The following is a 16478-nucleotide window of genomic DNA, read 5'->3' on the forward strand; positions in this document are numbered from 1 at the left end:
TTATTATAATAATATGTTTATTTTGTTTATTTCTAAATAAAAGCAGAAACTAATCGCATATATGTATAGGAAGGTAACAATGTCAGACCTTGAAAAAATCTTGAAAAACCCTTCAACCCAAATTGACATACACTGCCCTGCAAAGTTTTGTTACACTTGCGTTTTTACAAATATACATAAACTACGGGAATATGTAAACCTTGTTATTGCAGGCATTGGTATTCATTATATATCTACTTACCGGGGTATTTATCTTTTCAAACTCATTAATTGCATTTTGGAGAGTTTTCTTAGAGATAAATTGCCAGCAAATTTTAACAAATGTAACAGAACTTTTGGAACATCACAGTTCTTTGGATTATTGAGATTTTAGCATATAATCACCAAACCATTGACCTGGAATAAAGGCTAAGGTCATTCAATCGAAAAGCCATCATGAAAGACTAGGTCTTCACCATTTTCTTTGAAACTACTGAGTAGCTACTCAGTCCATCCTGCCTCTGGCAAGTCTCTTGGTTATTGAGTAAAGATCATCTGAAACTTTTGATTTTTGATCTTAAGGTGTCCATCAAAAATTTCATAAATATTCCTGCATCTTTTTACTCGCAACATCCTCAGTAAATCATGATAGTCAGCCCACACAAAAAGATAATCCACTAATCATCTTCCCTGTAACAAAACAAAAAGATAATCAACTTATCATCTTCCCTGTAACAAAAAAAATATATGTACACTGTAGAAGCATACTACTAAAAAATATACCATGTGAAAAAAAATACAAGAGGCCCAGAGGGCCTGTATCGCTCACCTGGTTTGTAATACCAAGTAATGTTCTGAATACAGGTTCATTGTTTCTTTTCTGAAGGAATTGTAATGTTAACCTCTAAATCCCCTATTGGGCCCCACCCCTCCTGCCCCCGGGGGGTCAGAGCCAAAATTTATGCAAGTTCTGTTCCCCTTCCCCAAAGGATGTTTGTGGCCAAATTTGGTTACATTCCATTCAGAATTCTATGACTAGTAGCGATTTAAAGGATTTACCTCTATTACCCCTATTGGGCCCCGCCCCTCCTGCCCCCGGGGGACCAGAGCAAAAATTTATGCAAATTCTGTTCCCCTTCCCCCAAGGATGTTTGTGGCCAAATTTGGTTACAATCCATGCAGAACTCTATGACTAGTAGCGATTTAAAGGATTTACCTCTATTTCCCCTATTGGGCCCCGCCCCTCCTTCCCCCGGGGGGTCAGAGTCAAAATTTATACAAGTTCTGTTCCCCTACCCCAAAGGATGTTTGTGGCCAAATTTGGTTACATTCCATGCAGAACTCTATGACCAGTAGCAATTTAAAGGATTTACCTCTATTTCCCCTATTGGGCCCCGCCCCTCCTTCCCCCGGGGGGTCAGAGCCAAAATTTATACAAGTTCTGTTCCCCTTCCCCCAAAGATGTTTATGGCCAAATTTGGTCACAATCCAAGCAAAACTCTAGGACAAGAAGTGATTTATAGGATTTACCTCTATTTCCCCTATTGAGCCCCACCTGTCCTGAACTCGGGGGGCCAGAGTCAAAATTTATACAAGTTCTGTTCCCCTTCCCCAAAGGATGTTTGTGGCCAAATTTGGTTACAATCTATGCAGAACTCTATGACAAGTAGCGATTTAAAGGATTTACCTCTATTTCCCATATTGGGCCCCGCCCCTCCTGCCCCCGGGGGACCAGAGCAAAAATTTATGCAAGTTCTGTTCCCCTTCCCCAAAGGATGTTTGTGGCCAAATTTGGTTACATTCCATTCAGAATTCTATGACTAGTAGAGATTTAAAGGATTTACCTCTATTACCCCTATTGGGCCCCGCCCCTCCTGCCCCCGGGGGACCAGAGCAAAAATTTATGCAAATTCTGTTCCCCTTCCCCCAAGGATGTTTGTGGCCAAATTTGGTTACAATCCATGCAGAACTCTATGACTAGTAGCGATTTAAAGGATTTACCTCTATTTCCCCTATTGGGCCCCGCCCCTCCTTCCCCCGGGGGGTCAGAGTCAAAATTTATACAAGTTCTGTTCCCCTACCCCAAAGGATGTTTGTGGCCAAATTTGGTTACATTCCATGCAGAACTCTATGACCAGTAGCAATTTAAAGGATTTACCTCTATTTCCCCTATTGGGCCCCGCCCCTCCTTCCCCCGGGGGGTCAGAGCAAAAATTTATGCAAATTCTGTTCCCCTTCCCCCAAGGATGTTTGTGGCTAATTTTGGTTACAATCCATGCAGAACTCTAGGACAAGTAGCGATTTAAAGGATTTACCTCTATTACCCCTATTGGGCCCCGCCCCTCTTGCCCCCGGGTGGTCAGAGCCAAAATTTATACAAGGTCTGTTCCCCCTCCCCGAATGATATTTGTGGCCAAATTTGGTTACATTCCATTCAGAACTCTATGACTAGTAGCGATTTAAATGATTTACCTCTATTTCCCCTATTGGACCCTGCCCCTCCTGCCCCCAGGGGACCAGAGTCAAAATTTATACCAGTTCTGTTCCCCTTCCCCCAAGGATTTTGTGGCCGAATTTGGTTACATTCCATTCAGAATTCTATGGCTAGTAGCGATTTAAAGGATTTACCTCTATTACCCCTATTGGGCCCCGCCCCTCCTGCCCCCGGGGGATCAGAGCCATAATTTATACAAGTTCTGTTCCCCTTCCCCCAAGGATGTTTGTGGCCAAATTTGGTTACAATCCATGCAGAGCTCTATGACAAGTAGCGATTTAAAGGATTTACCTCTATTACCCCCTATTGGGCCCCGCCCCTCCTGCCCCCGGGGGGTCAGAGCCAAAATTTATACAAGTTCTGTTCCCCTTCCCCCAAGGATGTTTGTGGCCAAATTTGGTTACATTCCATTCAGAACTCTATGACTTGTAGCGATTTAAAGGATTTACCTCTATTTCCCCTTAAAGGCCCCGCACCTCCTGCCCCCGGTGGATCAGAGCCAGAATTTATACAAGTTCTGTTCCCCTTTCCCAAAGGATGTTTGTGGCCAAATTTGGTTACAATCCATGCAGAACTCTATGACTAGTAGCGATTTAAAGGATTTACCTCTATTTCCCCTATTGGGCCCGACCCCTCCTGCCCATCCCCCGGGGGGTCAGAGCCAAAATTTATACAAGTTCTGTTCCCCTTCCCCAAAGGATGTTTGTGGCCAAATTTGGTTACATTCCATTCAGAGCTCTATGACAAGTAGCGATTTAAATGATTTACCTCTATTTTCCCTATAGGGCCCCGCCCCTCCTGCCCCCGGGGGATCAGAGCCATAATTTATACAAGTTCTGTTCCCCTTCCCCCAAGGATGTTTGTGGCCAAATTTGGTTACAATCCATGCAGAACTCTATGACTAGTAGCGATTTAAAGGATTTACCTCTATTACCCCTATTGGGCCCCGCCCCTCCTGCCCCCGGAGGATCAGAGTCAAAATTTAAACAAGTTCTGTTCCCCTTCCCCCAAGGATGTTTGTGGCTAATTTTGGTTACAATCCATGCAGAACTCTATGACAAGTAGCGATTTAAAGGATTTACCTCTATTTCCCCTTAAAGGCCCCGCACCTCCTGCCCCCGGTGGATCAGAGCCAGAATTTATACAAGTTCTGTTCCCCTTTCCCAAAGGATGTTTGTGGCCAAATTTGGTTACAATCCATGCAGAACTCTATGACTAGTAGCGATTTAAAGGATTTACCTCTATTTCCCCTATTGGGCCCCGCCCCTCCTTCCCCCGGGGGGTCAGAGTCAAAATTTATACAAGTTCTGTTCCCCTTTCCCAAAGGATGTTTGTGGCCAAATTTGGTTACATTCCATGCAGAGCTCTATGACAAGTAGCGATTTAAAGGATTTACCTCTATTACCCCTATTGGGCCCCGCCCCTCCTGCCCCCAGGGGGTCAGAGCCAAAATTTATACAAGTTCTGTTCCCCCTCCCCCAAGGAGGTTTGTGGTCAAATTTGGTTACAATCCATGCAGAACTCTAGGACAAGTAGCGATTTATACGATTTACCTCTATTTCCCCTATTGGGCCCTGCCCCTCCTGCCCCCAGGGGGACCAGAGCCAAAATTTAAACAAGTTCTGTTCCCCCTCCCCCAAGGATGTTTGTGGCCGAATTTGGTTACAATTCATGAAGAGCTCTAGGACAAGTAGCGATTTATAGGATTTACCTCTATTTCCCCTATTGGGCCCTGCCCCTCCTGCCCCCAGGGGAGGACAGAGCAAAAATTTATACAAGTTCTGTTCCCCCTCCCCCAAGGATGTTTGTGGCCAAATTTGGTTACAATCCATGCAGAACTCTATGACTAGTAGCAATTTTAAGGAAATGTTACATGGGGTCATGGTAGCTATCTTTGATTTGGGATCAACCAGAGATCATTTCAGGATCTTTCCATGCAAGTTTCAGCTAAATTACACAGGTAGAATTTGAGAAGTTCAAAATGTGTTTTCAATGAGGAGGCTGTGATGGCCATCTTGGATTTCGGATCAACCTGCAAAATGACAACGCATGGTTGGGACCATGTCGGGATCATTTCATGTATGTTTCAGCTAAATCGCACTGGTAGAACTTGAGAAGAAGTTCAAAATGTGAAAAGTTAACGCACAGCTCATGACGGACAGTTGCACAGCGGACGACGAAGGACGAAACATGATGACTATACATGTAGGTCATCCTGATCCTTAAATATTTTTTTTTAAAATCAATTTGTGCAAGAACCTGCATGAATAAAAAAAATTTAATTTGATATAGAAGTTGTCCCAAATATCTATGAAAAAGTTGTATGACATCGAAAATTAAAACTTCTTTCATAATTTAAAATAAACAACAATACATCTGCAAAATACAATTAGGATGGCCGTATGGGTGATACACAGATAGAATACTGTTCTATAATTGATTGATAGACTGATACTTTAGGATGGCCGTATGGGTGATACACAGATAGAATACTGATCTAGAATTGATTGATAGACTGATACTTTAGGATGGCCATATGGGTGATACACAGATAGAATACTGATCTAGAATTGATTGATAGACTGATACTTTAGGATGGCCATATGGATGATACACAGATAGAATATTGTTCTAGAATTGATTGATAGACTGATACTTTAGGATGGCCATATGGATGATACACAGATAGAATACTGATCTAGAATTGATTGATAGACTGATACTTTAGGATGGCCGTATGGGTAATACACAGATACAATACTAGAATTGATTGATAAACTGATACTTTAGGATGGCCGTATGGGTGATACACAGATAGAATACTAGAATTGATTGATAGACTGATACTTTAGGATGGCCGTATGGGTGATACACAGATACAATACTAGAATTGATTGATAGACTGATACTTTAGGATGGCCATATGGATGATACACATATAGAATATTGTTCTAGAATTGATTGATAGACTGATACTTTAGGATGGCCATATGGATGATACACAGATAGATAACTGATCTAGAATTGATTGATAGACTAATAATTTAGGATGGCCATATGGATGATACACAGATAGAATACTGATCTAGAATTGATTGATAGACTGATACTTTAGGATGGCCATATGGGTGATACACAGATAGAATACTGATCTAGAATTGATTGATAGACTGATACTTTAGGATGGCCATATGGATGATACACAGATAGAATACTGATCTAGAATTGATTGATAGACTGATACTTTAGGATGGCCATATGGGTGATACACAGATAGAATACTGATCTAGAATTGATTGATAGACTGATACTTTAGGATGGCCATATGGGTGATACACAGATAGATTACTAGAATTGATTGATAGACTATTACTTTAGGATGGCCATTTGGGTGATACACAGATACAATACTAGAATTGATTGATAAACTGATACTTTAGGATGGCCGTATGGGTGATACACAGATACAATACTAGAATTGATTGATAGACTGATACTTTAGGATGGCCGTATTGGTGATACACAGATAGAATACTGATCCAGAATTGATTGATAGACTGATACTTTAGGATGGCCGTATGGGTGATACACAGATAGAATACTGATCTAGAATTGATTGATAGACTAACTTTAGGATGGCCATATGGATGATACACAGATAGAATATTGTTCAGAATTGATTGATAGACTGATACTTTAGGATGGCCGTATGGTGATACACAGATAGAATACAGTTCTAGAATTAATTGATAGACTGATACTTTAGGATGGCCATATGGATGATACACAGATAGAATACTAGAATTGATTGATAGACTAATACTTTAGGATGGCCGTATGGGTGATATACAGATAGATTACTGATCTAGAATTGATTGATAGACTGATACTTTCGGATGGCCGTATGGGTGATACAAAGATAGAATACTGATCTAGAATTGATTGATAGACTGATACTTTAGGATGGCCATATGGGTGATACACAGATAGAATACTGATCTAGAATTGATTGATAGACTGATACTTTAGGATGGCCGTATGGGTGATATACAGATAGATTACTGATCTAGAATTGATTGATAGACTGATACTTTTGGATGGCCGTATGGGTGATACAAAGATAGAATATTGTTCTAGAATTGATTGATAGACTGATACTTTAGGATGGCCGTATGGGTGATACACAGATAGATTACTGATCTAGAATTGATTGATAGACTGATACTTTCGGATGGCCGTATGGATGATACACAGATAGAATACTAGAATTAATTGATAGACTAATACTTTCGGATGGCCGTATGGGTGATACAAAGATAGAATATTGTTCTAGAATTGATTGATAGACTGATACTTTAGGATGGCCATATGGGTGATACACAGATAGATTACTGATCTAGAATTGATTGATAGACTGATACTTTAGGATGGCCATATGGATGATACACAGATAGAATACTAGAATTGATTGATAGACTGATACTTTAGGATGGCCATATGGGTGATACACAGATAGAATACTGATCTAGAATTGATTGATAGACTGATACTTTAGGATGGCCATATGGGTGATACACAGATAGAATACTGTTCTAGAATTGATTGATAGACTGATACTTTAGGATGGCCATATGGGTGATACACAGATAGAATACTGTTCTAGAATTGATTGATAGACTGATACTTTAAGATGGCCGTTTGGGTGATACACAGATAGAATACTGTTCTAGAATTGATTGATAGACTGATACTTTAGGATGGCCGTTTGGGTGATACACAGATAGAATACTGTTCTAGAATTGATTGATAGACTGATACTTTAGGATGGCCGTTTGGGTGATACACAGATAGAATACTGTTCTAGAATTGATTGATAGACTGATACTTAAGGATGGCCGTATGGGTGATACACAGATAGAATACTAGAATTGATTGATAGACTATTACTTTAGGATGGCCATTTGGGTGATACACAGATACAATACTAGAATTGATTGATAGACTGATACTTTAGGATGGCCGTATGGGTGATACACAGATAGAATACTGTTCTATAATTGATTGATAGACTGATACTTTAGGATGGCCGTATGGGTGATACACAGATAGAATACTGATCCAGAATTGATTGATAGACTGATACTTTAGGATGGCCGTATGGGTGATATACAGATAGATTACTGATCTAGAATTGATTGATAGACTGATACTTTCGGATGGCCGTATGGGTGATACAAAGATAGAATACTGATCTAGAATTGATTGATAGACTGATACTTTAGGATGGCCATATGGGTGATACACAGATAGAATACTGATCTAGAATTGATTGATAGACTGATACTTTCGGATGGCCGTATGGGTGATACAAAGATAGAATATTGTTCTAGAATTGATTGATAGACTGATACTTTAGGATGGCCGTATGGGTGATACACAGATAGATTACTGATCTAGAATTGATTGATAGATTGATACTTTCGGATGGCCGTATGGATGATCCACAGATAGAATACTCTAGAATTGATTGATAGACTAATACTTTAGGATGGCCGTATGGGTGATACACAGATAGAATATTGTTCTAGAATTGATTGATAGACTGATACTTTAGGATGGCCATATGGGTGATACACAGATAGATTACTGATCTAGAATTGATTGATAGACTGATACTTTAGGATGGCCATATGGATGATACACAGATAGAATACTGATCTAGAATTGATTGATAGACTGATACTTTAGGATGGCCATATGGGTGATACACAGATAGAATACTGATCTAGAATTGATTGATAGACTGATACTTTAGGATGGCCATATGGGTGATACACAGATAGAATACTGATCTAGAATTGATTGATAGACTGATACTTTAGGATGGCCATATGGGTGATACACAGATAGAATACTGATCTAGAATTGATTGATAGACTGATACTTTAGGATGGCCATATGGGTGATACACAGATAGAATACTGTTCTAGAATTGATTGATAGACTGATACTTTAAGATGGCCGTATGTTGGGTGATACACAGATAGAATACTGTTCTAGAATTGATTGATAGACTGATACTTTAGGATGGCCGTTTGGGTGATACACAGATAGAATACTGTTCTAGAATTGATTGATAGACTGATACTTTAGGATGGCCGTTTGGGTGATACACAGATAGAATACTGTTCTAGAATTGATTGATAGACTGATACTTTAGGATGGCCGTTTGGGTGATACACAGATAGAATACTGTTCTAGAATTGATTGATAGACTGATACTTAAGGATGGCCGTATGGGTGATACACAGATAGAATACTAGAATTGATTGATAGACTATTACTTTAGGATGGCCATTTGGGTGATACACAGATACAATACTAGAATTGATTGATAGACTGATACTTTAGGATGGCCGTATGGGTGATACACAGATAGAATACTGTTCTATAATTGATTGATAGACTGATACTTTAGGATGGCTGTATGGGTGATACACAGATAGAATACTGATCCAGAATTGATTGATAGACTGATACTTTAGGATGGCCGTTTGGGTGATACACAGATAGAATATGATCTAGAATTGATTGATAGACTGATACTTTAGGATGGCCGTATGGGTGATACACAGATACAATACTAGAATTGATTGATAGACTGATACTTTAGGATGGCCGTATGGGTGATACACAGATACAATACTAGAATTGATTGATAAACTGATACTTTAGGATGGCCGTATGGGTGATACACAGATACAATACTAGAATTGATTGATAGACAGATACTTTAGGATGGCCATATGGATGATACACAGATAGAATATTGTTCTAGAATTGATTGATAGACTGATACTTTAGGATGGCCATATGGATGATACACAGATAGAATACTGATCTAGAATTGATTGATAGACTGATACTTTAGGATGGCCGTATGGGTAATACACAGATACAATACTAGAATTGATTGATAGACTGATACTTTAGGATGGCCGTATGGGTGATACACAGATACAATACTAGAATTGATTGATAGACTGATACTTTAGGATGGCCGTATGGGTGATACACAGATACAATACTAGAATTGATTGATAGACTGATACTTTAGGATGGCCATATGGATGATACACATATAGAATATTGTTCTAGAATTGATTGATAGACTGATACTTTAGGATGGCCATATGGATGATACACAGATAGATAACTGATCTAGAATTGATTGATAGACTAATAATTTAGGATGGCCATATGGATGATACACAGATAGAATACTGATCTAGAATTGATTGATAGACTGATACTTTAGGATGGCCATATGGGTGATACACAGATAGAATACTGATCTAGAATTGATTGATAGACTGATACTTTAGGATGGCCATATGGATGATACACAGATAGAATACTGATCTAGAATTGATTGATAGACTGATACTTTAGGATGGCCATATGGGTGATACACAGATAGAATACTGATCTAGAATTGATTGATAGACTGATACTTTAGGATGGCCATATGGGTGATACACAGATAGATTACTAGAATTGATTGATAGACTATTACTTTAGGATGGCCATATGGGTGATACACAGATAGATTACTAGAATTGATTGATAGACTATTACTTTAGGATGGCCATTTGGGTGATACACAGATAGAATACTAGAATTGATTGATAGACTGATACTTTAGGATGGCCGTTTGGGTGATACACAGATAGAATACTGTTCTAGAATTGATTGATAGACTAATACTTTAGGATGGCTGTATGGGTGATACACAGATAGAATATTGTTCTAGAATTGATTGATAGACTAATACTTTAGGATGGCCGTTTGGGTGATACACAGATAGAATACTGTTCTAGAATTGATTGATAGACTGATACTTTAGGATGGCCATATGGATGATACACAGATAGAATACTAGAATTGATTGATAGACTGATACTTTAGGATAGTCATATGGGTGATACACAAATAGAATACTAGAATTGATTGATAGACTGATACTTTAGGATGGCCGTATGGGTGATACACAGATAGAATATTGATCTAGAATTGATTGATAGACTGATACTTTAGGATAGCCGTATGGGTGATACAAAGATAGAATACTGTCCTAGAATTGATTGATAGACTGATACTTTAGGATGACCATACTAATACTTTGCCTTTTATAAAACTTGTTGCTTTCTTTCTTGTCCTTTCTGTTGTCTCTATCATGACTGTCCCTCCCCAAGCCGAGGTCCTCCTGAGTATCTTCTGAGTATGAAGCAAACCCAACCTTTGGACACTTGTTAATTGCTCTCTCCCACTCTTCATAATGGATACATTGTATACCTGTATCAATGCACAAGATACATAATATCAATAATCATTATTTTTACCCTAGTAAAATTTATAGTACTATAAATACTAAAATCCAAGATCACGGGTGGTCAGCCAACTTTTGACTGATTTGTCCTAAAATGCAATATGCTTAACTTGGGCCCTTAGAAAACCTACATAAGAAATTTGAGACAGATCCCTTCAGTACTTTCTCATAAATAGGGGTAACAATCTTAATCAACTACAAAAATCCATGATGACTGCCTGGCAGCCATATTGTTATTTCGATCAATCTCAAAATCAGCATGACACTCCTAGGGCCCCAGGGGAACCTACATATGAAATTTGAGACAGATCCCTTTAGTACATATACTTTCTGAGAAATAGCGGTAACAAACATCAACTGCCAAAATCCAAGATGGCTGCCTGGCAACCATTTTGTTTTTCAGATCAGTCTCATGACACTCCTAAAGCCCCAGGGGAACCTTCATATGAAATTTAAGACAGATCCCTTGAGTAATTTCTGAGAAATAGCAGTAACAAACATCAACTTCCAAAATCCAAGATGGCTGCCTGGCGGCCATGATCAGTCTCAAAATTAGCATGACACTCCTAGGGCCCCAGGGGAACCTTCATATGAAATTTGAAACAGATCTCTTCAGTACTTTCTGAGAAATAGGGGTAACAAACATCAACTGCCAAAATTAAAGATGGATACCTGGCGGTCATATTGTTTTTACGATCAGTCTGAAAATCAGCATGACACTCCTAGGAAACAATGAGAACCTACATAAGAAATTCTAGACAGATCCCTTCAGTACTTTCTGAGAAATAGTGGTAACAAACATCAAATGCCAAAATCCAAGATGGCTGCCTGGCAGCCATATTGTTTTTCCGATCAGTCTCAAAATCAGCATGACGATCCTAGGGCCCCAGGGGCACCCACATTTGAAATCAAACTCAATCAAACAATTTTTGCTAGTTTCATATCACCAACTTGATCATTTAAGTAATAAAAAACAACCATACAAAATTAAATGTGTTGATACCTAGTTTATAAGCAAAATTTTCAGTATCTGCCTTGTGAGTCGTGTCACAAGGTCCTAGTATAACAAAGTCTGTGGCACTTGATAATTTCTTGTCAACAGTACAGCCATGCATTACAGCTTTAGACGCCAATCTGTGAAGGTCATCCTGATGTAATCCTGTGAACAACACTCGGCGATCATTCATATCCAATGTGGGAACTACAACAAAAAATACATCTTAAGGCTGCAACTTTAGCTTTTCAAAAATCATTAATTACAAAATAGTAAGAAAGGATTTGTTTAGAGGGGGGGGAGAGAGCAGTCATTGGTGGAGTGGGGATATAAGTGGCATATGAGAGGATAAGTTAACAGGAGCATTATAGGATAATAAGTTGAAGGGAAATAAAAGGAGATGAGTTCAGGAAGGCTTACTGGATTGAAAGTTAAAGGGAATCATATGCTTATTGGAAGACAACCAAGCAGGTTATTAGAGGCTAAGTTTATGGGGTTCTTTGTAGATAAACTGTATGGCTTATTGGTAGAGAAAATTCTCTGCTTATTGATGATTATATATGGTAATTTTTTGCAATATTACTTTTGGGGCTTATCAGAACCTTTATTTCGAGAAGTTAATTGGGAATTAAATTTATGAGCATAATTGAAAAAGTAATGGGAAATCAATAGAGGAAAACCTTAGAAAGCTAATTTGAGAATCAGAAAAATAACAAGTACTCATTGTAATGGACACCATTACATAGTCCCCCAAACGCATCCCTAATTGCAACAAATCAAGAATGCAGTTGCACAGTGTATATGAACATCTTGGAAGAAATTTGATGTACTTTAATATATGAATTCAGGTTCTCCTAAAATGTACATAACTAAATAACTTGGTGATCATGACCCAGGACCAGGCCATGCCTTGTACCTGTGTATAGTGCGCACCCCAACTTTTCACTTGAAAATTTATGAAAAAAAGTGCGCACTATACACGCAATAATACGGTAATACAAGGCTATTTTCAGAGAAATTGATTTGGCAGTTACCATGACTGTATGGCATCCCTTAAAATTTTAAGTTAAAACCCCCATTTACCAATTTTTAATGAATTGCTGAGGAAAAATTGAAAACAGGAAGTTGGCCCAGCGACAATCTTTTAAAAATTTTATCATATTGATCAGCATTCCTTCATTCCCCTATATACTATTTTTTATTGAAATCAGAGACCAAAATATAAACACAGGAAGTTAGCCCAGCGGCCATCTTGGAATAGCAAAATCTTTAAGAAAACGTTTGCATGTTGTTCGCCATCCCTAAATAATCCTATAGACTAATTTTCATTGAGATTGGAGATTGAAACCTGAAAACAGGAAGTGGGCCAGCGGCCATCTTGGATACCAAAAATTCTTTACAAAAATGTTTGTGTGTTGTTCGCGATCCCTTAAAACTCCTTTAGACCAATTTTCATTGAGATAGAAGACCGAAACCTGGAAACAGGAAGTGGGCCAGCGGCCATCTTGTAATACTAAAATCTTTACGAAAATGTTTTCATGTTGTTCGCCATCCCTTAAAACCCCTTTAGACCAATTTTTATTGAGATAGAAGACTAAAACCTGAAAACAGGAAGTGGTCCAGCAGCCATCTTGGAATACCAAAAATCTTCACGAAAATGTTTTCATGATGTTCGCCATCCCTTAAAACCCCTGTAGACCAATTTTCATTGAGATAGAAGACCGAAACCTGGAAACAGGAAGTGGGCCAGCAGCCATCTTGGAATACCAAAAATCTTCACGAAAATGTTTTCATGATGTTCGCCATCCCTTAAAACCCCTGTAGACCAATTTTCATTGAGATAGAAGACTAAAACCTGAAAACATGAAGTGGTCCAGCAGCCATCTTGGAATACCAAAAATCTTCACGAAAATGTTTTCATGATGTTCGCCATCCCTTAAAACCCCTGTAGACCAATTTTCATTGAGATAGAAGTCTGAAACCTGAAAACAGAAAGTGGGCCCTGGCCATCTTGGAATACCAAAAATCTTCACGAAAATGTTTTCTTGATGTTCGCCATCCCTTAAAACCCCTTTAGACCAATTTTCATTGAGATTGGAGACCGAAACCTGAAAACAGGAAATGGGCCCTGGCGGCCATCTTGGACTTCCAGTCCGGGAAAAAAAGCATCTATGCATCACCCCACACCCTATAGAGTCTGTCTACCAAGTTTCATGATCATCGGCCCAGTAGATTCTGAAAGCTGTGGAAACCCGCGCGGCGGAAGAAAGTGGAAGAAATAAGAATAAAAATGATAATAATAACTAACTTACATTATATATAATTATAATAATAAAAATACTGCGGTATCTTCATAATTCCAATTGTTCTGAAATCAGAACGATTTTTAAGTGTTCTAGCAAAATTAATGTTGTGTAACTTACTTACTTTTGAAGAAAATCGGCTTTTTGTGTCCCTATTTTCCTGATGCAAATATTCACTGTTGCCATACTTGGAAGGTCTTTCTCACTACGGTGTTTATTCCTGTTGAAAACAAGCGTTCTGACGCCCTTCGCGGGTTAAGTTCATTTTACGAATAAAGTCAACAAAAGAAGCGGAACAATATCAAGAAACAATGCATTTTTAGCTCTAATATCGACATCAGTCGGGCACAGAACTGGATACTGGATAATAAAATTTCCTGTAATAGTTGAAATAGGAAAATATTACGATGTCAGTAAATAGATGTTTAATTTCTTTTGATTCAATTTCTAAATTTGATGACTTATACCGAACATTCCTGAGTGACTTCACTTTTCACAGAATGAATGAAACTGCAGTCAGTCCCGCCAAACAGTGACGTCACAATATCGGAATGACGTCACTTACATATTTCCCACGGTAGTAAAAAGGAGTACACACTCATTCGAATGCATCTTTTCTTGATCATCAAAGAAACATTTCGCTTTGAGCGTGTAAATAACAGGCAACTTGCTTTCGTTTTGAATACCATCTTCTGTATATATAATGAAAAAGTTGCAGGATAAACAGAATACACGGTCACTATCTTACAATACAAGCTTTATTTTGGTGTAGACAGGGAAAACCGAGATTACTCGGCAAAACCTCCTCATCTCATCTCATCGTACAAATGACAGCAGCATCGATATTAATAATAGCATAATAAAAATGTCCAACGTTGGAAAAATTGCAAGTACATTCATTATTTACATAAACCAGTAATAAGAATAATCATTTATTTCATCTAGACTAAATAATTTGCAAATCCCATACACCGCCTGCAATGAGACGTCCTTGGCTTATCGCTACACACGATGCTCTCGATCATGGTCTTATTATTATGTACATTTTCTTGGGATGTTAAATCTAGATGTATCTGTTTTCGACAGTTAAATTTCTATGAACATGTGTATTACAAACAGTCTCAACTGCTATTCCGAGACCTTAAGATGCAATCTTGGTCACCTCAGCCAAAACACAGGGGCATCCAAATTTTGACAGAAACGTTTACTAGTAATTTGATATGTATGGCATTTAAAAGTATTGGAGACCTTTTGATATGCACGTGTATATCTTGATGTTTCAAGTGGCTGCCCTCATTATTTTTTGTGAAAAATGAATTATACATATATGTTATAAAACTCAGTAAACTTTTTTATTGTCATTATTGTTATATATTAATTACACTGTATGTGATATTTAAACGAAAACACAGATTTTACCTAAGAAGCCAATGATATATATAATGTAAGTATCGGTTAGCTTGTAATTAACTTACATTATATATAATAATAATAATAAAAATACTGTAAGAGGTATCTTCATAATTCCAATTGTTCTGAAATCAGAACGATTTTTAAAGTGTTCCAGCAAAATTAATGTAGTGTTACTTACTTACTTTTGGAGAAAATCGACTTTTTGTGTCCCTATTTCCCTGATGCAAATATGCACTTTTGCCCCACTTGGAAGGTCTTTTTCACTACGGTGTTTATTCCCTTGAAAACAAGCGTTCTGACGCCCTTCGCGGGTTAAGTTCATTTTACGAATTTAAAGTCAACAAAAGAAGCGGAACAATATCAAGAAACGATGCATTTTCAGCTCTAATATCGACATTAGTCGGGCACAGAACTCGATACCAGATAATAAGAATTTCCTGTAATAGTTGCAATAGGAAAATATTACGATGTCAGTAAATAGATGTTTAATTTCTTTCGTTTCATTCAATTTCTAAATTTGATGATATGATCCCTAACATTCCAGTGACGTCACTTCTGGTAGGAGTGAATGAAACAGCAGTCAGTCCAGCCAATCAGTGACGTCACAATCACCAGAATGATGACGCTTACATATTTCCCACGGTAGTAAAAAGGAGTACACACTCATTTGGTTTAGTGAATGTATCTTTTCTTGATCATCAAAGAAGCGTTTCGCTTTGAGCGAAATCGTGTAAATAACAGGCAATTAGCTTTAGTTTTGAATGCCATCTTCTGTATGTATAATGAAAAAGTTGCAGGATAAACAGAATACACGGTCAATATCTTACAATACAAGTTTTATTTTGATGTTGACAGGGAAAACCGAGATGACTCGGCAAAACCTCCTCATCTCATCTCATCGCACAA

The 16478-nt window shown here is 38.1% G+C and overlaps 1 protein-coding gene across 2 annotated transcripts in view; it reads right to left on the reverse strand.

The window, feature by feature from the left end:
* LOC138316189 (uncharacterized) overlaps positions 1 to 16478 on the reverse strand; it is a 24423-nt gene continuing 7945 nt past the window's right edge. Inside the window, exons 4-6 of one of the 2 annotated variants that reach the window (XM_069257756.1) lie at positions 11866 to 12063; positions 10660 to 10828; positions 1 to 669 (exon numbers count right to left, since the gene is read on the reverse strand). In XM_069257756.1, the coding sequence (XP_069113857.1) occupies positions 657 to 669; positions 10660 to 10828; positions 11866 to 12063 (380 nt within the window). In that variant the 3' untranslated portion in view covers positions 1 to 656. The remainder of the gene's footprint in view (positions 670 to 10659; positions 10829 to 11865; positions 12064 to 16478) is intronic. The other variant, XM_069257757.1, reaches the window with a different exon arrangement.

The sequence above is a fragment of the Argopecten irradians genome, chromosome 2 (genome assembly GCF_041381155.1).
Source record: "Argopecten irradians isolate NY chromosome 2, Ai_NY, whole genome shotgun sequence".
Lineage (NCBI taxonomy): Eukaryota > Metazoa > Mollusca > Bivalvia > Pectinida > Pectinidae > Argopecten > Argopecten irradians.